At 42.4% G+C, this 21,237-nt stretch overlaps 1 protein-coding gene across 1 annotated transcript in view; it reads left to right on the top strand.

Moving 5' to 3' along the window:
• The window catches only part of EXT1 (exostosin glycosyltransferase 1), a 184,232-nt gene that overhangs the window by 157,381 nt on the left and 5,614 nt on the right, over positions 1-21,237 (top strand). Inside the window, 7 exon segments of the mRNA XM_009995358.1 lie at positions 2,081-2,174; positions 5,141-5,248; positions 8,875-8,994; positions 13,905-14,037; positions 15,338-15,456; positions 16,166-16,261; positions 19,103-19,192. Coding sequence (XP_009993660.1) covers positions 2,081-2,174; positions 5,141-5,248; positions 8,875-8,994; positions 13,905-14,037; positions 15,338-15,456; positions 16,166-16,261; positions 19,103-19,192 — 760 coding nt within the window.

Here is a 21,237-nt window from a genome sequence, read left to right as displayed (position 1 = left end):
TAGGGAAATGTGTGCATGAGAAGAATCCCTGGTGCAGTTCATTTGCTGCAGCATCTCTTGATGCATCTGGCTTTGCTCTGGGTCTACTCCTGTTGTATTCGTAGGTTCTCCCAGAAGTGAGTGGAAATTTTGTGCCCATACATCAAGGTTAGGATGAGGCTCTCTGAACATATGATGTAGATAAATTGCTTGATGACCATGAACCGTGCTAGTCCAGAGCAGAGCAATAAATCACACGTTAGGCTTTAAAGCACACAAAGGGGAGCAAGGCAGGAACTGGTTTCCGGGTGGGAAATGGTCAACAAAATGATTCTTTTTCTTTTTTATTTTTAATTTGTAAATCTATCCTGATACCAGCAAATTAGATATGAAAGAAAAGGTGCCCCATGTAAGATGTTGCTGGCATATGGAGAACTCACTTGCAGGGGCCTCATTCTCTGCTTTTCTTTGTATTCTGGTTCTGCCATTGACGTTCTGTGGATATTGTTGCACTCCGAGGTATTAACAGGATTTTACATTTTTAGCTGGCTAATGATGGGGGACCTCTGACTGGCATATTCTAGCCCTACGGGGTATTCTATTTTTGATATCTATTAACATTATCTGTCATACAATATACAGTGAAAGCGATGAGCCTCAGACCTCTGGATATGTAAAAAAGGAAAGCTTAAAAATGGCAACTTTGTTATTCTTTCAGCATTCCAGTTTCCTAATATTTTCCCCTGTGTGCTGTGTCACTGCTGGCTGGTGAGCTGGGACATGGCTGCCAATCAATATCCCACACAAAGAAAAATAAATAAATTACTGCCACTCAGATGTAATATGTATATAGATATTTTAACCAATGTTGAGATACAATTTTTAAAAAATAGCACTTTGAAGTCCATTTTGTAGTTTTAATTCATGCAATGAGGGTTTTTATTTTACTCTCAGAGGAGATAATCCGTTCACAGTGACCTTTTCTTGTGCAAATTAGCTATACACGCTTGTTTAAGCAAATGGGCCTTTGCTAGATGTCTTTTCCTAAAGACAGAGTTTATAATTGAAAATTGGCTTATTCCCATCTGTAAATCCAGGCATTTTATGTATAAAACATAATCTCATATATGTATATGTATATATACACACATACAAAAAAAATTGCTCTGCTTGCAGGTTACAGTTAAATTAGACTATTAGTGTTAGAAACTTCCAGTGCCACAAACTACCATCATAATAACATTTGTCTGCAGAGTGCAGGACACTCTGGAGAACAGAGGGTGTTTAATCTGGATCCTTTTGTCTCAGACAAGGTCGGTGCCATCCACAGTTCCATGGGTTTGCCAGAAGTACAACTAGCTAATAACAAGCTGCAACCTGTTAGAATTTGATGTGTGATTTTGGTGACCGGTTTTGGGGTGATTGATGGAATAGGTGAAAAAAACCAGGAGTGTCTAAGCACTCTCTAAGTTTTAATTTGGAGGAGCAGGGGTCATTGCAGCTATATGGTTAATTGCCAAAATGTGGCAGTTTATCCTTCTCACCACACTTGACGATAACTACTACCAAGTGAGTCATCGTAACCCCCTGTCCCTTTTTTAGTGCCTGCTTGGTAAGAGAAGATTTCTTTGGCATGGTTTGAATATGTTTTTCCTTTGTACAAACCTCTTGCACAGAAATGAACACAGGTGTGGGTGACTTTGACTAAATCTGAATAGAAATCATGCTTGAAAAAGTGCTGCAAAAATGCTTTGAGTGTCGAAATATTTAATGTAAATTTGTTGTTAGAACTAGTGTGTGACTGTTTATATAGAAATGGCTGATTATTGCAAAGGCAAAATTACTTCCTTTGTTCTCAGTTGCATTACCATTCTTCCCAGCCCTCTCCCATGGTGGTTGCTCCTGAGGATGAGCAAAAAGGAGCCAGGGAGATGGCTGGCACATGTGTGCACAGAGGGAGCTAGTTAACCTGGTGATGAGCGGTTTTGGTTGGGGATGATTTTGTCCAGATGTGTCTCAACAGCTGTTTGCATTTTCACGCCCAGTTACTCTAGGACTTGCCTCTAATTGAATTTTCTCTTTTCTCCCCTGTTCTTGTTAGGTATGATTACCGTGAAATGCTGCACAATGCCACTTTCTGTCTGGTTCCCCGTGGCCGCAGGCTGGGCTCTTTCAGGTTTCTGGAAGCCTTGCAGGTAAGAGCTGCAGTTTAAGGCATTGGCTACACTGGCTGCAATTCAGCATGCAATAGCAAGGAGGTGGGAAACGTGTTTCATTTCCCTAGTGGACAGTAATCCACTTTGCAAAAGCCTCTATTCATACTTTTGGAGCAATTGACAGCTTCTTCCCAAGAGGCACTGAGCACTGAGCTCATCTGAAGGCTGAATTGCGTTGCCTCCAGAAAGAGTTTCCCCGGATGTACTGATGCTGAGAGGTTGGACCAGGTTAGAGCAGTATTTTACCAAGCTGTGAGACTTCCCGTGGGAGACACTGGCCTCTACAAGTAAGCCCCAGGGCAGTAGAAATAGCTTTTTGTTTTCATTTAACCAAAACAGATCTGCTTATGCATTGCCTGTCTTGAAATGGTGCTTGCTGAATACGCGGAAGGTGGCCTGGAGGTCGTTAAGTCCCATATGGAAATGTCCCATGAAGGTGCATATTCACTGATCTCAGGGAGCTCGCAGTGTGCCTGGGACAGCACCTGAATCCCCTTCACCTTTTAAAAACATTTTGATTAATGGTCTCCCTTTTTTGCTGTTGCCAGAGGGCAATGCATAGAGGCCTGTAGTCACTGTTGCAGGGGGCTTGGCAGCACGGTGGTAAAGCCTAACACTGACCTACTTCTGCTGCAGCGAGTGTGACTTTTTTCAGCTCAGCCCTGGGTTCCTGAATCTTTAGTCAACCATACAGAGCATCTTGGGAGATGCCACAGCACCTGTCTGGACTGGCATCTGGATTGCCATGGGGGTTGGAGTGGAGGGAAGGGGAGGCTGAGGTGCTGCTTGGTGTCAGTGAGATGGCAAATGACATCACCTTACAGAATCCTGCCTCTTGCTATCCTTTTGCCATTTGGGAAGTGTCCTAACCTTGACAATTAAGCTGTTAGTAAGTAGCACAAAATCAGTTTTTTTCATCAACCATGAAATATCCCAGAGGGTATTAAAGAGTATTGTTTACCACAGTGCAGAGCAGGATTCAGATACCTAAATGTACGTGTATAATGTCATTTTAGAAGCCCAGGGGTACTCTTCTGGCTTTCTGCTTCTTCTCCAGTAGTTCTCCAGTAGATACTGTGTCATATCTACAAGCCTTTGATGGATTTCTTGGATAACCTAGAGCATCCCAAATGCAATGGACAATTAAGTTTAAAAACGGAACCCTACACCTACTGTCACATTTGAGACCCAGGTTCTGGACAGTCAGTTACCTCTTTGCTCCCACTCAGGAGAAGATTAATTGCCTGCAAAGTGCTTTGGAGGAAGCAGTAGGACTGTCTTATTTGGGATGACAAGTCACTTTGGATCCTCCTGAAGTGCAGTGCTCAGCTCTTCTCTCATCTGGGCCACAAGTTATGCAGCTTCTGTTAGATACATCATCTCAAGAGAAGAAAGCAGGGAGCATATCTCACTATACAGAACTTGAAGGCTCCAGATCAACGATGATAAACTGCAGGCACTGAGGATTTTCCTAGCAGTCTAGCAGCAGTATTTACCACTTATGATTAATTCCCAGTTTCTGTCTGGCTCCAGGGCATGTTGAAAGACATAATCCACATTACTGGAATGTTTTAAATGTGAAAACACATTGCTATGTGTTTTCTAGTTGTTGTTTTTTTTCATGCACTAATGTAATTTCCTTGCAGAAGATCACAGTTCTTTACACATTGTAAGTACTGCTGTAATGCAGAGATTTGAACAGTCTAATATCCTGAGTGTAATAAATGTTACCGAGGAAGGTACAGCAGCCTGAAAGATCCCCATAGCCTTTGTACCATCTTTTGTCAGGTATGCACAGGTCTGAACCCTTGTCTGGACCAAATTCAGAGCACTTAAGCTTAAAGAATCATAGAATCATAGAATGGTATGAGTTGAAAGGGACCTTTAAAAGTGATCTAGTCCAACCCCCCTGTGGTGAGCAGGGACATCTTCAACTCCACCAGGTTGTTCAGAGCCCTGTCCAAACTGACCTAGTGTGTTTCCAGGGATATGGCTTCTGCCACCTCTCTGGGCAACCACTAACTAAACTAAACCAGAGCACAGGCTCAGTGCAGATCCTCTGGTAGTAAGGTCTTCTATCATATCAGAAGGTTTTTGGTTCGGGTCTTATGTTGTGATCTGGCTGACCAGAACGTAGTGGCAATTACTTGTTTATGGAAATGCTGCCCTGTTTAATGAATGTTCTCAGCTTGCAACTTTGACAACTCATAAAAAGTTAAATAATTTAGACAGATCAGACTGGTATGAAATAGATGCTGAATGTGTGCTTTTTATTTGTTTTAAGACAGAGAGCAACTCCTATTTTTGTAGACAGGTGATGACAGATGAGTTTTGTTTGTGCAGTTTCCTCTGGAGAGTTGATATTAAACAAGATAGGGAATTTCCTCCTTCTTTGTTAAAAAAAAGTGTTCTGGAATTAAATATGATCTATATTTTCTGTATGGTTGAATTGCAACATATTATAAAAATTGAGGAAGTTGGCTCCCTGCTGAGTGGTTCACAAAGCAGCGATGGAGGCCATCATTTTGTATTCAATTCCCCAGTGTGACATCTCCAGCATTTTAACAGTTCTGCTCTCGCCTGGCAGTGTAAGCACCAGATTTCAAAAGCCACTCTTTGCAAACCTTTCAGTGATTATGAATGTGGAGTCTTCTTCTATGGAGATATTAAAAACCTGGATGCAATCCTGTGCAGTCTGCTCTAGGTGAACCTGCTTTGTCAGGGGGTTGGACTAGATGATCTTCAGAGGTCCCTTCCAACCCTACTGTTCTATGATTCTACAAATAAGCACAAAATGGAAAACCACGAGCATTTGAGCTGCCCTCTTGTGGGCTCTGGCTTCTTCTGGTGTTCCTTGCTGTGTTGTCTCTCTCCTGAGCTGGTGCAGAAAGCAATGGACATGATGTGGGTGCACAGCCCAAGGGTTGCTCTCTGTGTGCATGCAGGCTGCCTGTGTCCCGGTGATGCTCAGCAATGGATGGGAGTTGCCGTTCTCGGAAGTGATTGATTGGAACCAAGCTGCCGTCATTGGCGATGAGAGATTGTTATTACAGGTAAGAGAAGGACCGTGGCCTTCAGCAGATCAGTTGATTATCGCTGCTGCTGTCTAAATGGATAGCGAAGATGAATCCAAAAGGTCAGGGCTGTAAAAGAATTTTTATCATGAAGGGATTGTCTGTGTCACAGCAGCTATGAACTCATTTAATATGACATCATTCATTTTTTGACCTGAAGGTCATTGCAGCCACAAGGCCACATTCTTAAATGCAGGAGACTCATTTTTCCTAAGACCATGAAATCTCTTCTGATGTGGAGCACCTGGCTGCCTTTCTGAGGCAGAGCTGCCCTGGACCGGGTGCTGCTGAGAGAGAAAACGCTTGAAGGCAGATTCTGCTCTTGTCCATCAGTAGTTTGTCCTTGGAGTTCCCACCAGCTCTGAGTGTCTGGCTGGCAGGTACTGAAGTGACTCATCAGGAAAGGCAGGAGTTACCACCTGACAGTTTTGTGGGAAGCAGATTCTGTCCCTTTCCTGATGTTTGGGCCATGTAGCATGCTTCCTGAAGGCAGGGTTTATTTCACTTATTGTTAATCTCCTTGAGTTCATGGAAAAAAAAAAGCATGCCAAGAAGTTAGAAATTCCCTGCTACCATCTACTTTAGTTTTAAATTCAGTAGATTTTTTTTTTTCTATTTTCCTAGTGGTTCTTATAGCCTAAATACATTCTGCAAAGTATGTAGATGTTAGTATGTAGATGTTAGGAAAAGGTCTTGAAAAATTGGTTTCCTCAAAGCAGCTTTTGATAAACCACCATGAAGCTGAGATCCACCAGATCTGGAATAGCCACTAAGTAGCAACCATGTGTTGGGTTGTTGGGTTTTTTTCTTCATGGTTGAATTTAACTCATTTCCAAAGTTATGAGCTATTGCCATCCATGGACAGAAGCCTTCAAAGATACAGGTGTCTTGGCACCCCAAAAGTGAAAATCTCATTAGATGCCTATATGCTTGTCTGAAGATGTAAATATTTGTGAAGAGCTGGCCTAGCAAGCCTTGTGAAATGCTGCCTGTTCTCTTTAATGTAATACAAGCTGAAAATATAAAAGGGCCATTTGATTTTTGCTTCTGTGGACAGCACATTTTTCTAAGCAAAATTATTTCTCTCTTTAAATAATAATAATTTGCTGGCGTTCCTGCTTTCCGGTAACATGCCATTCGTTCTCTTCACAGCTGCTTCCATATTGAACAGCTACTGCACCGTTATTAACAGTATTTTTAAAGAGCTGGCAGAGGGCCTGAATGTCTGCTCTGGGAAATGTTTTTGTTATGTTACAGTTTTTCATTTCCTGTTTGAGAGCAGCTCGGATGTTTTTATTTGCATATTCTCCCCATCATTGTGCTGGGAGAGCTTAATCCAGCCTTTCTGCATTTATTTGTGCAGGGTGGTTTTTCCCTTCCCCCTACTTATTACTAAAATGACCTTTTATTAAGACGTCATGCAGTTCTAATAATTCCAATGTAATCCCACCAGATTAGTATTAATGCATCATTTTCCCACCTGTCTTTTTGGACTTGTAGATTAATAACTAATAGGCAAGTGCAGTTAAATTGGGAGCTCTGATTTTTCTGACCAGCTGTTCCTGCATGGAGCAGGCACCAAGGCTTTTTTTAAACTTTGGCACTGTGTTTGTGGGCACTCACATGTGTGGTGTGGTCTGTAAAATCATAACTTCTTGCAGTAGTAACCTTCATAGTCAGAGCAGCCTTCCCTTCATAGTTGGGAATGAGTATTGATTTTATTTCTTGGTCATACGTGTATGCGCACACACAAGGTTGCACAAAATGCAATGAAATGCTTAAGTTTATGGAAAAAATGCCGCTGTGAAGTGACTTTGATCATGTTTTTGCTTTTGGTAATGATCCCAGATGTGATTAATACACATCCACATACAGTCAGTACAGGCAACATTCATTATACCTCTATTTATTGGAACTTACTGGAAAAGTAATGAAAAGAAAACATATTCAACCCAAAAGATGAAATTTGATGCAGGTATTTACTGCATTATGACACAAATAATTTTGCAAGGAGTATTTTACCAGAAGTCCTGTATTTTGCCTAAAGGGCCTACAGCAAAGGAACATAAAGTACCATCTTCAGTGGTGACCATTTTCTTCTCTTCTACCATGCTCTAGTGCTCACTGTCTCATAAGCTCAAATCCTGTGTTATAGTTGGCAGTGTCTCCAAGATGAATGTCCAAGAGACAAAGGTCTTAGACATCAAAGATGGTCCCATCTGACACTGCACCCTGCAAAGCCATGGTCCTGCTGGGTCCAGACCTGGATGCAAACAACACAGTGAAGAATTTACTGATTCTTGTGGAAATTTTTTACATATACATTCTTAAAATAGCTTTTTGTTTTTCCAGAAGAATGTTTCATGTGAAGTAATTTGATTCGGGAGCATGTGAAAGCAAGTAATGATCACTGCCACCTCTTCAATATTTTAGGAATATTCAAAATGTGTTTTGTTCAGGAAGGAGGGAGATGTGTTGGGATGCAGGTAAACTTCAGGATAAGCTAGGATGTACAAAAAGAAACACCCAGCCCAGGTATCAGCTTTTTCAACTAACAATGTGGTTAAAAGATTTATGAGTGACAGCCAGGTGGCCTGTTCTGGAATCACAAAAAAAGTAGGGGCAAAAGCACAACTCCTAATTCCTAAGAAAAAAATGAACACAAATCAGCAGCGTATCCTGGATGCCTTTCTTGTGGTGTGAGAAACCCTTGTAATTGAAGCAAATTGCAGTTAAATTCCCTTGATAATGTCAATTTGAATTGTCCAAGTGGTGTACTGGAGGTCTTGGTCAAGGTCCTGAGTTAAGGAATGACACCTATGTATGTTATTTCCCTCCAGTGTTGAAGAGGGACTGGGGAAGAAGAAAGATGTAGTAGAAGTGAAGCCCCCATTCCCATCCAGTGAGCACTTACATTTTTTAATGGCAAAGCATTGTGGCAGGACAATTTTGGTTTTAATTGTAAGGCAACTTATACCAGAATTAATGTGTTGTTTTAATGGAAAGGGAAAAAAAGCAGCAGTGTTTTTCCTCGTGAATAACAGGTGGTGTGGGAGATGTTATTCTTTCCACCCACAGTAATTAGTAAAATTCAATTTGATCCACAGGCTCCCAAAAAGTGGGGTCTTACCTAAAATGTTGCTATGTTTTCCTTAGGGCACTTAGTGTTGCCATGCTGTGGTAAATGCAATTCCAGATCCCTTTCATATGCTTTCAAAGTGAGGATTATTGTTGGACTCGCAAGACCCTCAGGTACTAGTTTGTTAAAATACTAGTCCCTGAAGAGCTTTGTGCATGAGGAATGTTTGAAGGAGCTCCTTACTGTGCTTACAGCACAGAGCTGGGGAGGGGAACGTTTTGCTACCATAAAAAAGCCAAGCACTAAAGAGAAAGCAGTTAAAAAAAATTAATATATGTAGTACCAAAGGTTGTGCCTCATTCATTTCTACATCAAGGCTCTAACTGTTACACAGGCTTCTCTGTTGGACAGGAGCACTGAAGCTGTGCAGCTTGCTAATAGAGAAAAGGGCTTGTAGCAGCATATTAATTTGATGAGTTTGCATTGTTTTCTGAAGCTTCTGACTGTATTATATCTTGTATTACAGATTCCTTCTACAATCAGGTCTATCCATCAGGATAAAATCCTAGCACTTAGACAGCAGACACAGTTCTTGTGGGAGGCTTATTTTTCTTCAGTTGAGAAGATTGTATTGACTACACTAGAGGTGAGTAAAAATTGTCTGGGACCTTGCCGAGCGGCGAGGTTTCTGTACCTGTCCAGCTGCATCTGTCCTCAACCAGCACTGGACCTTGCTTTTCATGACAGGCAATTGGTCACTGAGAAAAAATCTCGGCATCTTGATAAGTTTTCCCCCCCTAAGGAAATACTTTCTTCATTATCAGAATCCACATTAAAAAACTGACATGGTGAAAAATGGGAGCTACCCCAACACATGGAAAAGTTGTCATGTGTGATCTTGCCTTTGCAAGGCTTTATGGCTTATGAATCACTATCCTTGTCATTGGTAGTGAATGTGTTTCTTTAAGAAACCTTTCTGGAATTCATTTTGGAAAAAATATTACTGTAAAGTTCTTCCTTGACCATTCCTTAACATTTTGATGCCTTGTGATGAGGCTATCAGTCTTACTGAAGGAAAAGGGGGGGGGGCTTGTAAACCACTGTGTCTTACCTTCACATAGAGGATAAAGGAAAGGCCTGATGATCTTTATAAAATATTAATAAATAATCATAATTAGACTGCTGTTAAACAGGGAGACAGATGATTCAAATGTGGAGAGAATCCTTTCTGAATTCAGAGACAGGAGAGATGAAAGGCTCTTCAGAAGTAGGGCCTAGGCTACAATTTCAAAAGCAGGTTTCTCTTCTAATTGATTTGCAATTTTGCACATCAATTTTTGACACACTTTTACCACTAAAAGTGACTCACTTTGTAGGTGCAAATGTATTTGTCTCGTGCTAATGCTTCTGCAATTGCATCTGCCTTTGTGAACAGATATAAAGCTCCACATTTCCCGCTGTGCTTTCTTTCCCCTGAAAACTGCAAATGAGTGCTGCTGCCTGCAGTACAGGTTGCCCATGGTTGATCTACCTCCAGCTGCTGCAAGACAGTCCCTTAGGTTTTTCTGTGCCAGTGAAGAAAAATAGCTAGGGAACATTTTCAGAGCCGCTGGCTAAGCTATCTTTGCAATGCTGTCCTTGCCCTTGGAAGAGCATGTCTTCATCTGTGCTGCCTGTTGGGAACTGCTCTGCATCCTCAGATTCCCTGTAAGCCCTGATGAGGTAGTGATAATTATCACAGCCGACACCAGGGTTGGACTCACAAGGCTGGCAGACCATGTGCCACCTCTTGCAGTCTAATTTACCCTTACACAAGTACCCATAAGGACACTCAGAATGCCTCCTGTATCATCTACCCCTTCCCTGCACACACCCTGTTATTGCTGGGGACTGCAAAAGCAGAGGGGTGCATGACTCTCCTCGCTGTGTCTCTCCTGCCTGTGCTGGGGCTGGTCTCGAGGGCATGTAACCTGCAGCCCCCGTGACCTTGGTGACCATTTGCATCAAGCTCCAATGTTTACATATGTGTCCTTAGCACTGCCCCGGGACACGTTGGCCCATGTTGGAGCAGATGCCCAGGGGACAGCAAAACCTATAATAAAGCTGAAGCAGCTGGAGAAACAGCAAGCTGGAGTTTCCGCTTGGAGGAGAAACACTAAAGCAAAAACAAAGGTCTTCCTGGAAGGTTTGATTTAATGGAACCACGTTATGTATGACTGATGTGGAAGCTCTGTTCTGAGGTTTTTAATTTGTTTGCAAGGGTGGCTTTGGTTTGAGGGGATTTTAGTTTGTTTTTTAATTCAGGACTCTCAGAAATTTTTGAGACAGCTAAGAGGGATTCTGTTCTTATGAGCAGATATTTGTTTCACATTTCAACTTGCCTAGATAGTCCTGAGTTAACTTTCCTTGGAAAAGGAGTAAAACAGTTGAGTGATTTTTGGTGTCCAAAATCTGCAAGCAGTATATCCTCTTCTTAAAATCTGATGCCTGGAAGTAAATTCCTGACAAGATTTTTTTTTCGGTCTGATGGATGTTATCCATCTTCAGTTGTAACACTTTTGAGTCAGAGTGCTCTGATGATGCTAGGTATCAGAATAATCACCTGCCTGCTGACTGCAGTGCACCATGGTACGTATCCATGTGGGAGGATATCAGAGCAGAAGTCTTCACCAACTCAGATGTCTGCAAGGACTTCACAGCTCTCCTCTGCCCTTTATCCTGGACACCTCTGAAAACATTACATCACATTTTAAGATCCTTAATTTTCTCACAGCATTTGGTGGCTTAAACCAAGCAGCTCAAAATGAGAGATTTTAATCATTTGGCCAGCAACCCCATATTGTAGGCACAGAAGAGCTGCCTGGTGCCATGGGACATGGTGTGGGTTTCATGAGGGCCTTCCCCTGGCTGGCAAGTGTGAGCATTGGAAGCAGTGGGCTGCTGCAGACACCATCAGACACATGCTCTGGTGTATCTTCACTTTTTCAGCTTGATTCTCTCTGAAAACAAACCCAAAAAAATCCCTAAATCCTTGTGTGGTGTGCTCAGGTCTCTGCTTGGGAAGAGGAGGGGAGAGTGATAGCGCAGAGTACAGACAAGAAATGTCTGATGCTTGGCCAGGGCATGTTGAGAAGCAGCAATGATTAAGGCAATATGTGCATGTATTGAAGTGTAAGGATGAGGGAGACAAAAATATTGGACTATTAATTAATTCCAAAAAGAAAAGGGAGATCTCACCAGGGATCCTAACCCCTTCCTCCTCTGATTAAACTTCCTGTCATGCCTCATCATTGAAGAAGCTGTGTAGCTGCTGTCTGTCTCTGCAATATGTGCAGCGCTGTACACTCTGCATTTTAATTGATCGGTCCCCCATGTTATCTTTTTTTATACTTCTCTGTTCTCTTCCTGCCAAGTTGTCTTTCCTCCTCTCCATCATGACAGACAGCTAGGTTTTTTATGTAGTCCAAGAAAGTGATACATTAATCTCCTGTTTGTTAACTGTGATAAATCACAGGGCCAGGTCCCTGTCCTGGCGCTGGTGAGGTCAGTGTGCCTGGGGTGCAGTGAGGGCTCCTGCGGGAGCAGCGCTGGCTTGGGTGGGAGCAAACCCGGGTACCTGCCCCCTGTGTCCTCTGCAGCCTGCTTGGTGACCAGCACGATGGAAAACTCCACCCTCTGTGAAAACCTCCTGAGCATGTAAATTTGCAGACTTCTTATCTGATTATGTCCCAGTTCTGAGAAAGCAGGAGGAAGGAGCTGTAATATTTAGGCTTTGTGGTAAACACTTAAAAAGAGGTATTTTCTAGGGTCTGCCTTTGTTTAGTGGCATAACTTGCAGATGGAGAAACAGGCATCATAATCTTTTTTTTTTTCCTCTCCCCACTGCCATGCAGATCTGACAACTGATACACCTACCTTTCTAAAAAGAAATATTCAGATGCACTCTTTGTCAGTGGTGGAAATACAGTACTAAGTCTGTTATTCCAAGACCAAAAAAAGGCATGAGAGTGAATTATTGCATATTAGTTATGGTAATTGACTGTAGGCAAAAGACAAGCATGGGAACAGCTAACAATTGCCTCAGTTGAGCAGTACATGTATCACCACCAGCAGAGGATTGTCTAGCACAACATAACTGGTGTTTTAATATTTTCTTTGTCAAGGGAATCAAAAATTCCAGGAAAACCACTGCTTGTGGTAACACTTACTCATGTTCTGTATTGACCATATGTCCAAGAACTCGGCTGCTCGACTTGTTTAGATTCCAGCAGCTGCTTTTGTTCCTCTTGTGTTTGGTCTCCTTACTTGGTTTTCCTAGGCTGTGGGTGTGTACCTTCTTCAGTTCCATAAATTTTAGGGTGGGAATGACTGACAAGGGATCAGATTTAGTCCAACTTCAGAGCCTTAGAATTTGACCCAGATATACATATGTTAAGGCCAGATACATTAGGTTAGGAGAACCAACATGTTTTGACACTTGAGCTCTGTGCCATGCATAAACTGCCAATTATGTGAAATCTCCTTAAGTTTGGCAGGGCAACCCTGCTTAGCCAACTTAGGAAAAGTTTTTTTTCTTCCCCATCCCCCAGCCCTTGGCAGTGTCCCACCACCAGACCTGCCAACCTCTAATGCAAATCTATAAGAACCTGTGGCCCAACAGCAGATTGCACTTGGAAAGTTGCATCTTATTTGGAGGCTGAATTTGTCCAGTTATAGCTTATCAGTGTAGGAGCCACCATTGTTCTTGCCAATATGGTGGTTAGTCTGAAACAACTGTTAGTTGTATAAATACACAGTAATTGTACAGCTCTGTTTTGTTGGGGTTTTTTTTGTTTCTGTTTGGTTTTTGGTTTTGTGTTTGGTTGGTTGGTTTGGTTTGGGTTTTTTGTGGCTTGTTGTGTTCCAGATGATAAAGTAGATGACCTAGCAGTCTGTTCTAACCTTAAAAATCTAGGTGTCCATGTTTGTGGCTCTGTACAGAGACATACAGTAGTTGCCAAAAGATCTTTTCCTGTTTTGTCAAACAAGAAACTGTTACAGAACTGAGATGTGGAATCAGTGATGTATCCAAATGTTAATATGCCTTTATAATTAAGCAAAAATGAATAATTAGTGCAGCCTGATTTGCTGAAAGTCTGTGTGGTTTTGAATGCTCTCATTATCTCAAAATAATACCTAGCTTTGTAATGCCATCCTCAAATAATTATCTTCTGTGAGTTCTGGATAGTAGCACTGACAATGAACTAATCAGGCTTACAACTGCTGAGATACTCTAATAGACAAAATATATGACTTGCAATACAAAACACAGTGAGTTGCAAGTTCCCCATGTCCAGAGATACTAATGAGATGCTCAGAAACCTGTTGCACCAAGCCTGAACTGCTGAAGTGGTGTCAAAGTATGGAGGTTCTGTGTCACTGTAAGAGAGATTAAGCAGGAATGTCTAGTAATTTGTTTGCCTCATGGGAGATGATTCCAATCAGCTGGAGTTTCTGAAACTTCTACCAGTGGCTGTTACAGTCTATTTAAAAATCATCACCTCTCTTGTTTTTCAGATTATTCAGGACAGAATATTTAAGCACATATCACGCAACAGCTTAATATGGAACAAACATCCTGGAGGGTTATTTGTACTGCCACAGTATTCCTCATATCTGGGAGATTTTCCTTACTACTATGCTAATCTTGGTGAGTGAATCCATGCTGTAATCTAGTGGCGTTTGGAATTTCTAGTGGAAATCTGGAATTTCGTCCTTGAGTAGTTTCTGCTACCTGGCTTATCATTAATTTATAGTTAATGATGCTTTTAATTCACCCTGGCTCAATTTTCCCTGCTCACTGCATCATGTACCTCTCGCTTGCAAAGATTGTTTTAAAAAAAATCTATTTCACTTCATACTTTTCAGTTGTCAGTAACTAACGCCTGAGTTTCTGGCCCATTTGTGGCCTGAGGGAGCATGAGAGGAATAGCCTTCTCCTTTCTTTGTTTATTTGTGCCTGGCAAATTGGAAAAGTGGTAATTTACCCATGACACTTGTTATTGAAGTGCATGATTGGTATAGATTTATTTTCTATACTATGTGTCTTTGTATGGATCCCACTAGAAGGAACGAACAAGTCTTGGGATTGTGGGTTTCTCCTGAGGGGGAGCTTAAACTATGAGTTCTGCAGGGAAATGTGCCTGGAAGCTGAAGTGATCCTGCCTACCAGACTTCTGCTACTTTTGGCTCAGCCTGTGCCATCCCACTTGTGTGGATCTGTACTGCTCACCTGCTAAAAATTCACAGTTACCATGTTAAAAAGGGTGAAGGTTTCTGTGGGAATTTTGATGAAAAATGACAATGACCCCACACAGATGAATTTAGATGAGACTGAGAGCAGTAATGAAGGGTAGATGCCAGTAGGATCTGTTATTTTAGGCAGAAAAGGATATCATGGCAAGACAAAAATACCCGAATGGAGGGCAAGGATGCAAGCAGAATTATCATCTCAGGAGGTAATTGGAGATGCATGTGGATGGGGATCAACCCAGAAAGAGCAAAAATCTGACAGAGGCTTTAATGGAACCGAGGAAACTGAAAAAGCTTCTGGAAATTTTGCAGATAATCTGTAGAAAATATGAAGCATTCAGTGTCAGGCAGCAGAACAGAACCCATGTCAAGAAAGACGTTTTGTTGAACAAACTATATGTCAATATTATCTGTGGGACAAACTGCGTGAAAGAAAGGGATTGCAGGACATCTGTGGAAATAGTGAGTAAGAAAAGGCAGTAATTGTGTTGGAGTCAGGGATTTCAGAGGGTGTGGGAGTTAAGGGGAAGTGTGATCTCTGAAGCATCTGGTATCCTAGTATTGGATAACAGAAGTGGCCTAAAAAAACATGGCAAGGTTTGCATTAAGTGCAGATTATTTTTCCGTCTCCAGAGTCCTTTAATCTGTACTAACCAGAGCAATTTTGTCTTTACTTAACACATATCTCTTCACTTCAGGTCTGAAGCCTCTTCCCACATTCACTGCCGTTATCCACGCAGTAACTCCCCTGGTTTCCCAATCTCAGCCTGTGCTGAAACTCCTGGTTGCTGTAGCCAAGTCCCAGTACTGTGCACAGGTAAGCAGTGCATCAATTTGGAGACAAAAACTATTATCCTAGGAGTGAAGAGCCTACTGACTTGGTCTTCTCAATCTTGTTTCAAACCCCTGTTTCAATTCTGACATTTCTTTTCTCTGAGATTTCTACTATCTGTGACCTGCATGTATGGGAAACAAAAATTCTGAGTATAGTGTGAATGGAATAAAGACAGTCATTTGTTTCATGAGGCAGATCAAATAATGACTACACTTTAAAGATCAGGAGTGTGCGTGTTGCAACCTGCAAAAGGATGTCTGTGCCTCAAGAGCCCCTATGTGATCTTCCTTCCTCCTGCTGGGGCTCTTAGTTTCAGCAACAACAGGATTTGGGCTTCTCTAAAAGAAACCCTGAGGAGTTCAGTAGGAGCACCCTCTTGCAGTGGAGTGTCACAAGTGGTTTAGCCTTTTGTGAGAGCCAAAGTAAATCAATTACGTCCGTGTGACCTGGCCTAGATACAGACTTCCTGAGTTGCTGTCCAGCCTATATTTGCCTGAGAGGATGTATATTGTAAATAACCAGGATGGGCGAAATTACTGTAGGAAGCATTATTTTTATACAGATTCATATCAGTGTTGTTGGTTTTGAAATTCCTAACTTGAATTTAATATTTCTGTCTGGAGAACTGAGTCTAGGTTTTGGACTGCATCGCCACAAAGGTCTCTGATCATGGTCCAACACTCTCTTTCAGATTATTGTTTTATGGAATTGTGATAAACCTCTCCCAGCCAAACACCGCTGGCCTGCCACTTCTGTGCCTGTCATAGTCATTGAAGGAGAGAGCAAGGTAGGTGGAGAGAAACATTGTAAAAGATTGGGTATATTCTCCAGTGGGACCAGAATTTATTTTTCCAGCTACTTTGGTGAAAGCTTTGTAGTTCCCAACAGTGTTACAGCTCCTTTCTATTCCTTGGCCCTTTGTACCAGCTTGGTCACAGATTCTTGTTTCATGCACGAGACCTTGTGCTCTCAGAAATCATCAGCATGGCAATTAGTGCCATGAATCTGAGATTTACAGGTGAGCCCCAGCTTTGAAATGTGGCCCCAAGAATAGGTAGTGCTGACCCCATCTTTGAAGATTTCTGTTGCTTGGCACATCCATGACAGCAGTGATACAGCTGGATTCATTGATTTTGAGCAGTCAGGTGCAAGACTTGGCAGTCAGCTGTGTACTCAAAAGCAGAGGAAGAGATAAGAATGAATGGTGTTAACCCACTATTGGACAGTACCCTCCTCATGGCCATGCAGGGTTCTGCTGCTGGTGATGGGATCCCACCACCAAAATATGGAAGGGGCAAGGAACACTTGCATGTCATCTCTTGCTGTGCCACACACTTGTTTGCTTCCACTTCTACAGAGGTGAAACAGACACCACCCAGATGAGAAAAGAGGCCTTTTTTAAACTCCATACTCAAGTGGATGATTCCTTCCCAAAGGCAGGCCTGAGAGAAGCAAGACTTCTTGCTTCTAAACTCTGACTGAGCAGATCTGGGCTGGTCCCTTCTGCAGTATCTGTCAGCTGGCTCTTGAGCTCTGCATTTGCAAAGGGAACTTTTAGTTGCTTCGGCTGTACAATCCTGTTTCAGATTTATAGTCCTGTCTGTGCTCTTTTCCCCCAGTCACCTTAATAAGGGGAAAGCAAGAACCATGCCAAGTTGGCAGCTATTGGCTCTTGCCTGAGTTAGCCTGTAAACAGTATCAGAAGAGTTGCTGCACGCCAAGAAAGGCTGTAGTGATCTCTGAGTCTTTTGAACATTGTGAGGGTTTTTTTCTTTCTTTCTGGAAAACTTGCAGAGGTGAGGTCGAGGAGAAAATCTCTGACCAGCTCTCCAGTGTTTGTAGAAATTTGCCCTAGGTGCTGTTTAGATTACAAATGAATCTTCTGAGTACACAAAGGTGTGTTTATAGTGGACAGTCTCTTCCCTTTAATATTCCATCATATTCCAAGTGACTTCTTGCACGGAAAAGCTGTTTGTTTGGACAAAGCTTGCAGAGCCAGAGCAGTGTAATTCAAAGGTTGCACAAAGGAACTGCTTTTCATCTTCAGACTTAACTGAAGTGTATTGGCAGGCACAGTTACTCAGTACAAGTGAGCACAGAGGTCTGCCTCTACCTGACCTTCATTCTTCCCCATGAAATCAAGACATATTATCACACACATTTTACAGAAGGGAGCTTTAACTTAAAAAAACCCCAAACAACAAAAAACAAAACAAAACCAAAAAACAACAACAAAAACAACAAAAAACCCCCACAAAAAATAATTCATCAAAACAACAACAACAAAAAAACCACAAAAACCTTTGTAGTCCCAACTGTTTTACTATTTGACAATTTTATATAGTCTGTAAAAGAGCTGGGGTGAGAATGCCAGTTTTCTGCTGTCTGCTTGCTCTGCTTTCCTTGTGTAAGCAAAGCAAAACTATCAACCTCTGCTAGACCTCACAGCCACCACCTCCCCAGACCAAGGCTGTCACAGCAATGTAGGGACACTGCAGACAGACACCATGAACCTCCTGATTCTAAAGACCAAGCTTTCTCTGAATCAAGGCCTAGATTTAGGGATGTGCTCCCACACAGGTTGCAGGGGCTGCAGAACCAATCATGTCCATTATGAGGGATGTGTAAAACTTCTCCATGTTCCTGTTTCCATGCAGTGATTTCTTCTTACTGGGCCTGATTTTTGTAGTGTTTTCTTGGCATAATAAATTGGAGAAGAAGTATATTGGCGAGCCAGGATAATTTTCCTAACAAATAAGGGAAACAAATAGTGTTGTGTACTTGTTGCTATTCATCAGTTCTTAAAAGATGCAAACTTGTCTGCTAAAGAAACGATATGAATTCTTATTTCTTGCTGTTGTCTTTTTGATCCCACTTTCCCATCTATTTCTCATTGCTTTGGGAAGTGCCCTGCCATAGTTTTAAAAAGCTGATTCTGCATATAGATTATATATGTATATAGTTACATCACTTAAGAATGTGACTCTTTAAAATGCTGCAATAGCAATTTAATTCTTAATGCAGGTGAAACTCAGCTGATATGCATGTTCTTTAGCATGTTCTCCTTTTCTGATGGAGAATGTTGTGCCATTTGGCAGCAACCACCTGTGGATACACTGTTGCACAGAGATGGAGCTGTACCACTTTACAGGGAAACCATGGTGGTAGCATGGCATCCTTCACACACAGCCTGGACTCCTTGGCTTCTCAGCTGCATAACCTTATGAATGCTGCAAAGTCCTTCTCAGCTTTCATCATCTTTGATCCTCACACCCTGCAGGAGGGCAGAGGGACAGTCCCAGGTACCAGGAAATATGTACTTCCTAAAGAAGCTGTAGGTACATCTAGTTCTCAATATGGACCATTGCAGCTTGTCACAAAAGTGAGCAGCCTGCTCCAAAGGAGATCTGCTCAGAAATTTCTTCTCAGGTAGAAGGTGTAGGCTGACTGCTAGGGTGACAAACATGACAATCTTTCACTCAAGTTGAAGGGTCCTTTCCATCAGTGATGTGTAATGTTCCTCAGACAAGAGGAAATAAGAGTGAGAAATAAAATGGAGCGTTTCTGCTGGAAATCAGTCCTTGAAGTGATTTTTTTAATCTCCTCTTCCTGCCTTGGATACCCACAGGTTATGAGCAGTCGCTTCCTACCCTACGACAACATAGTGACAGATGCAGTGCTAAGCCTGGATGAGGACACTGTGCTTTCAACCACCGAGGTAAGGGTCTCTGTCATCTTGGGAGTCTGCTTGACTCTGCTTCATCCTGAGCACAGCAGATAGTCTCCTCACTTGGATTTGCCAGTGAGCAAATATTATAAGATTTCCTGCTGCACTCCTCAGATTTCATACATGGCACTTGTTTCAGCAACCCTTCCTTTCAGCCTGCCATCAGAGGAGCTTCTCGCCCTGGTTAATTGGCTCATCATTAGCATATGATCCTTCCGTTCTTTATTATTTTAGTAACAGAGCTGCAGGCGGGTGTAGGCAGCCAAAAGCAGTCACTTTCAATGCTCTGTTCTCACTTCCCTGATTGAGGTAGCTTTTTTCCCCCCACATTATCAGTAGGTGGGGAAGGAAGGGGTGTCAGCAGCAGGGCACGGCTGTCTCTCCAAAAGACAATGTTGCCACCCTAATGCAGGGTTTCACTGAGGAATGCTCTCACCCTTGTTTCGCCCCATAAATTCGGAGATCTTTGCTGCTTTAAGTGCTGGAGTGTTTGTGCCAAGAGCAAGATAGCGCTAAGAAAAGAAAAATACTGTAGAAAACCAATTTTTACAACTGGGATGAGAATTGATTTCTGTAACCTCTTCCTGGGAACCACAGGGGAAACTGATGACAGTTTATATAGAGTGCAATATTTGGGAAATACATTATTAATGATGGCCATGGAACAGCTTGAAAAACTCGATTTTCTTCTGTTTTCCCTGTTTTTTTATCCCATATTCCTGGCCATTCCCTTCTCCTCTTTCCCCTTTAATGCTTTTTATCAGTGATGGGGATCTCTCACTGGTGCCACTGCTGCTTATGTGTCAGTGAAGCAATGCCCAACATTAGTCACTAGTCACTGCTATATATCCTAAGATGTCACTGAGTTTATTCAAATGGATGAGATTGCAACCGCTTTTCTCCCCAGCATGGATTTGTTGTGCTCTGCTTAGACTGCTCCATAAGGAGGCACGCTAGCCCTCTTCTGCTGCACAGATGGAAGAAGTAGTTGACATTGAACCTATTTGATACCAAGGTTACACCTTGGTAGTTTCTTCCACATGAGAAAGAGTATGGCAGCTGCCAAAGCACTTGTGTGCAAAGCCTTGCACAGACAAAAAAAAAACAAAACAAAAAACAATAAAAGGCATTTATCCTAGGGCTGGAGTTCCTAAGTAGGTTGCTGCTCAGGATGTAGGGTCCTGTCTCAGCTGTCCTTGGGGCCATGAGAAGACCTTTCAGGGACTTAATTGCACTAGGATGATATTTGCAGCAATCCATGAGGATCTGTGACTTTGGTTTGTTTTGCCTGGTATTTAGCCATCATTCAAAGTTTGGAGTCGTTCAGGCTTCTGAAACTCATATGAAATAAATAATGTTTCTCCTTCGACTTGGCATATTTCACCTCAGACATTCTGAAATGCAAATATTTGTTGTTGTGTGACGCAACATACACATTTCTTGCTGGCTTCTTCCCTCCTGTGAGCAGCTTGCAACTGATTGTGCATGTCTGCACAGTGTGGGTGTTGGCTCTACAAGCCCCATGGCCCCTGTGCTGCAGAGAGAACCAGCTGGCCAGCTGTTGCCTTGCAGCTTTGGCATGGCCCTGCCAGGGGCAGTGGCTCTCTTTGGTGGCTCTCTGTGAAAAACTGGGGCCTTTCTGTTGCTTCACTTCCCTCGTCATATGACTTACACAAAGAAACAGCAGATTGAAACACTGACATGGAACACAGGGTGTGAACTTCCCCTGAAACTGGCTGCTCCTGGGTGATTGTTGTGGCACAGTTTCATGGCCCAGAGAAGGCAATTTTGAAACATGGTCAAACATGATCACATTCCTACTGGGAGGAGCAGCCACCGGGCGTATCCTGCGTTCTGTCCAGCTCTAGCACACTAAAGGTTTTCTGTTCACAACAGAATGGTGCATAATTGCTCTGGTGAGGGGAGCAGCGTCACGTGCACAGAGGAATGTTTGTGTGGGAAGCAATTAGAAACCAGCACAGGTCAGAAGTGGTACAGGAGCTTAAGAGTCTTGCAGCCTTGTTAGTGTTTCCTGC

This window comes from Chaetura pelagica, unplaced genomic scaffold (genome assembly GCF_000747805.2).
Source record: "Chaetura pelagica isolate M959 unplaced genomic scaffold, ChaPel_1.0 scaffold53, whole genome shotgun sequence".
Taxonomy (NCBI): Eukaryota; Metazoa; Chordata; class Aves; order Apodiformes; family Apodidae; genus Chaetura; species Chaetura pelagica.
Note: the sequence above shows the minus strand (reverse complement) of the source record. Positions and strands in the feature narration are given on the sequence as shown.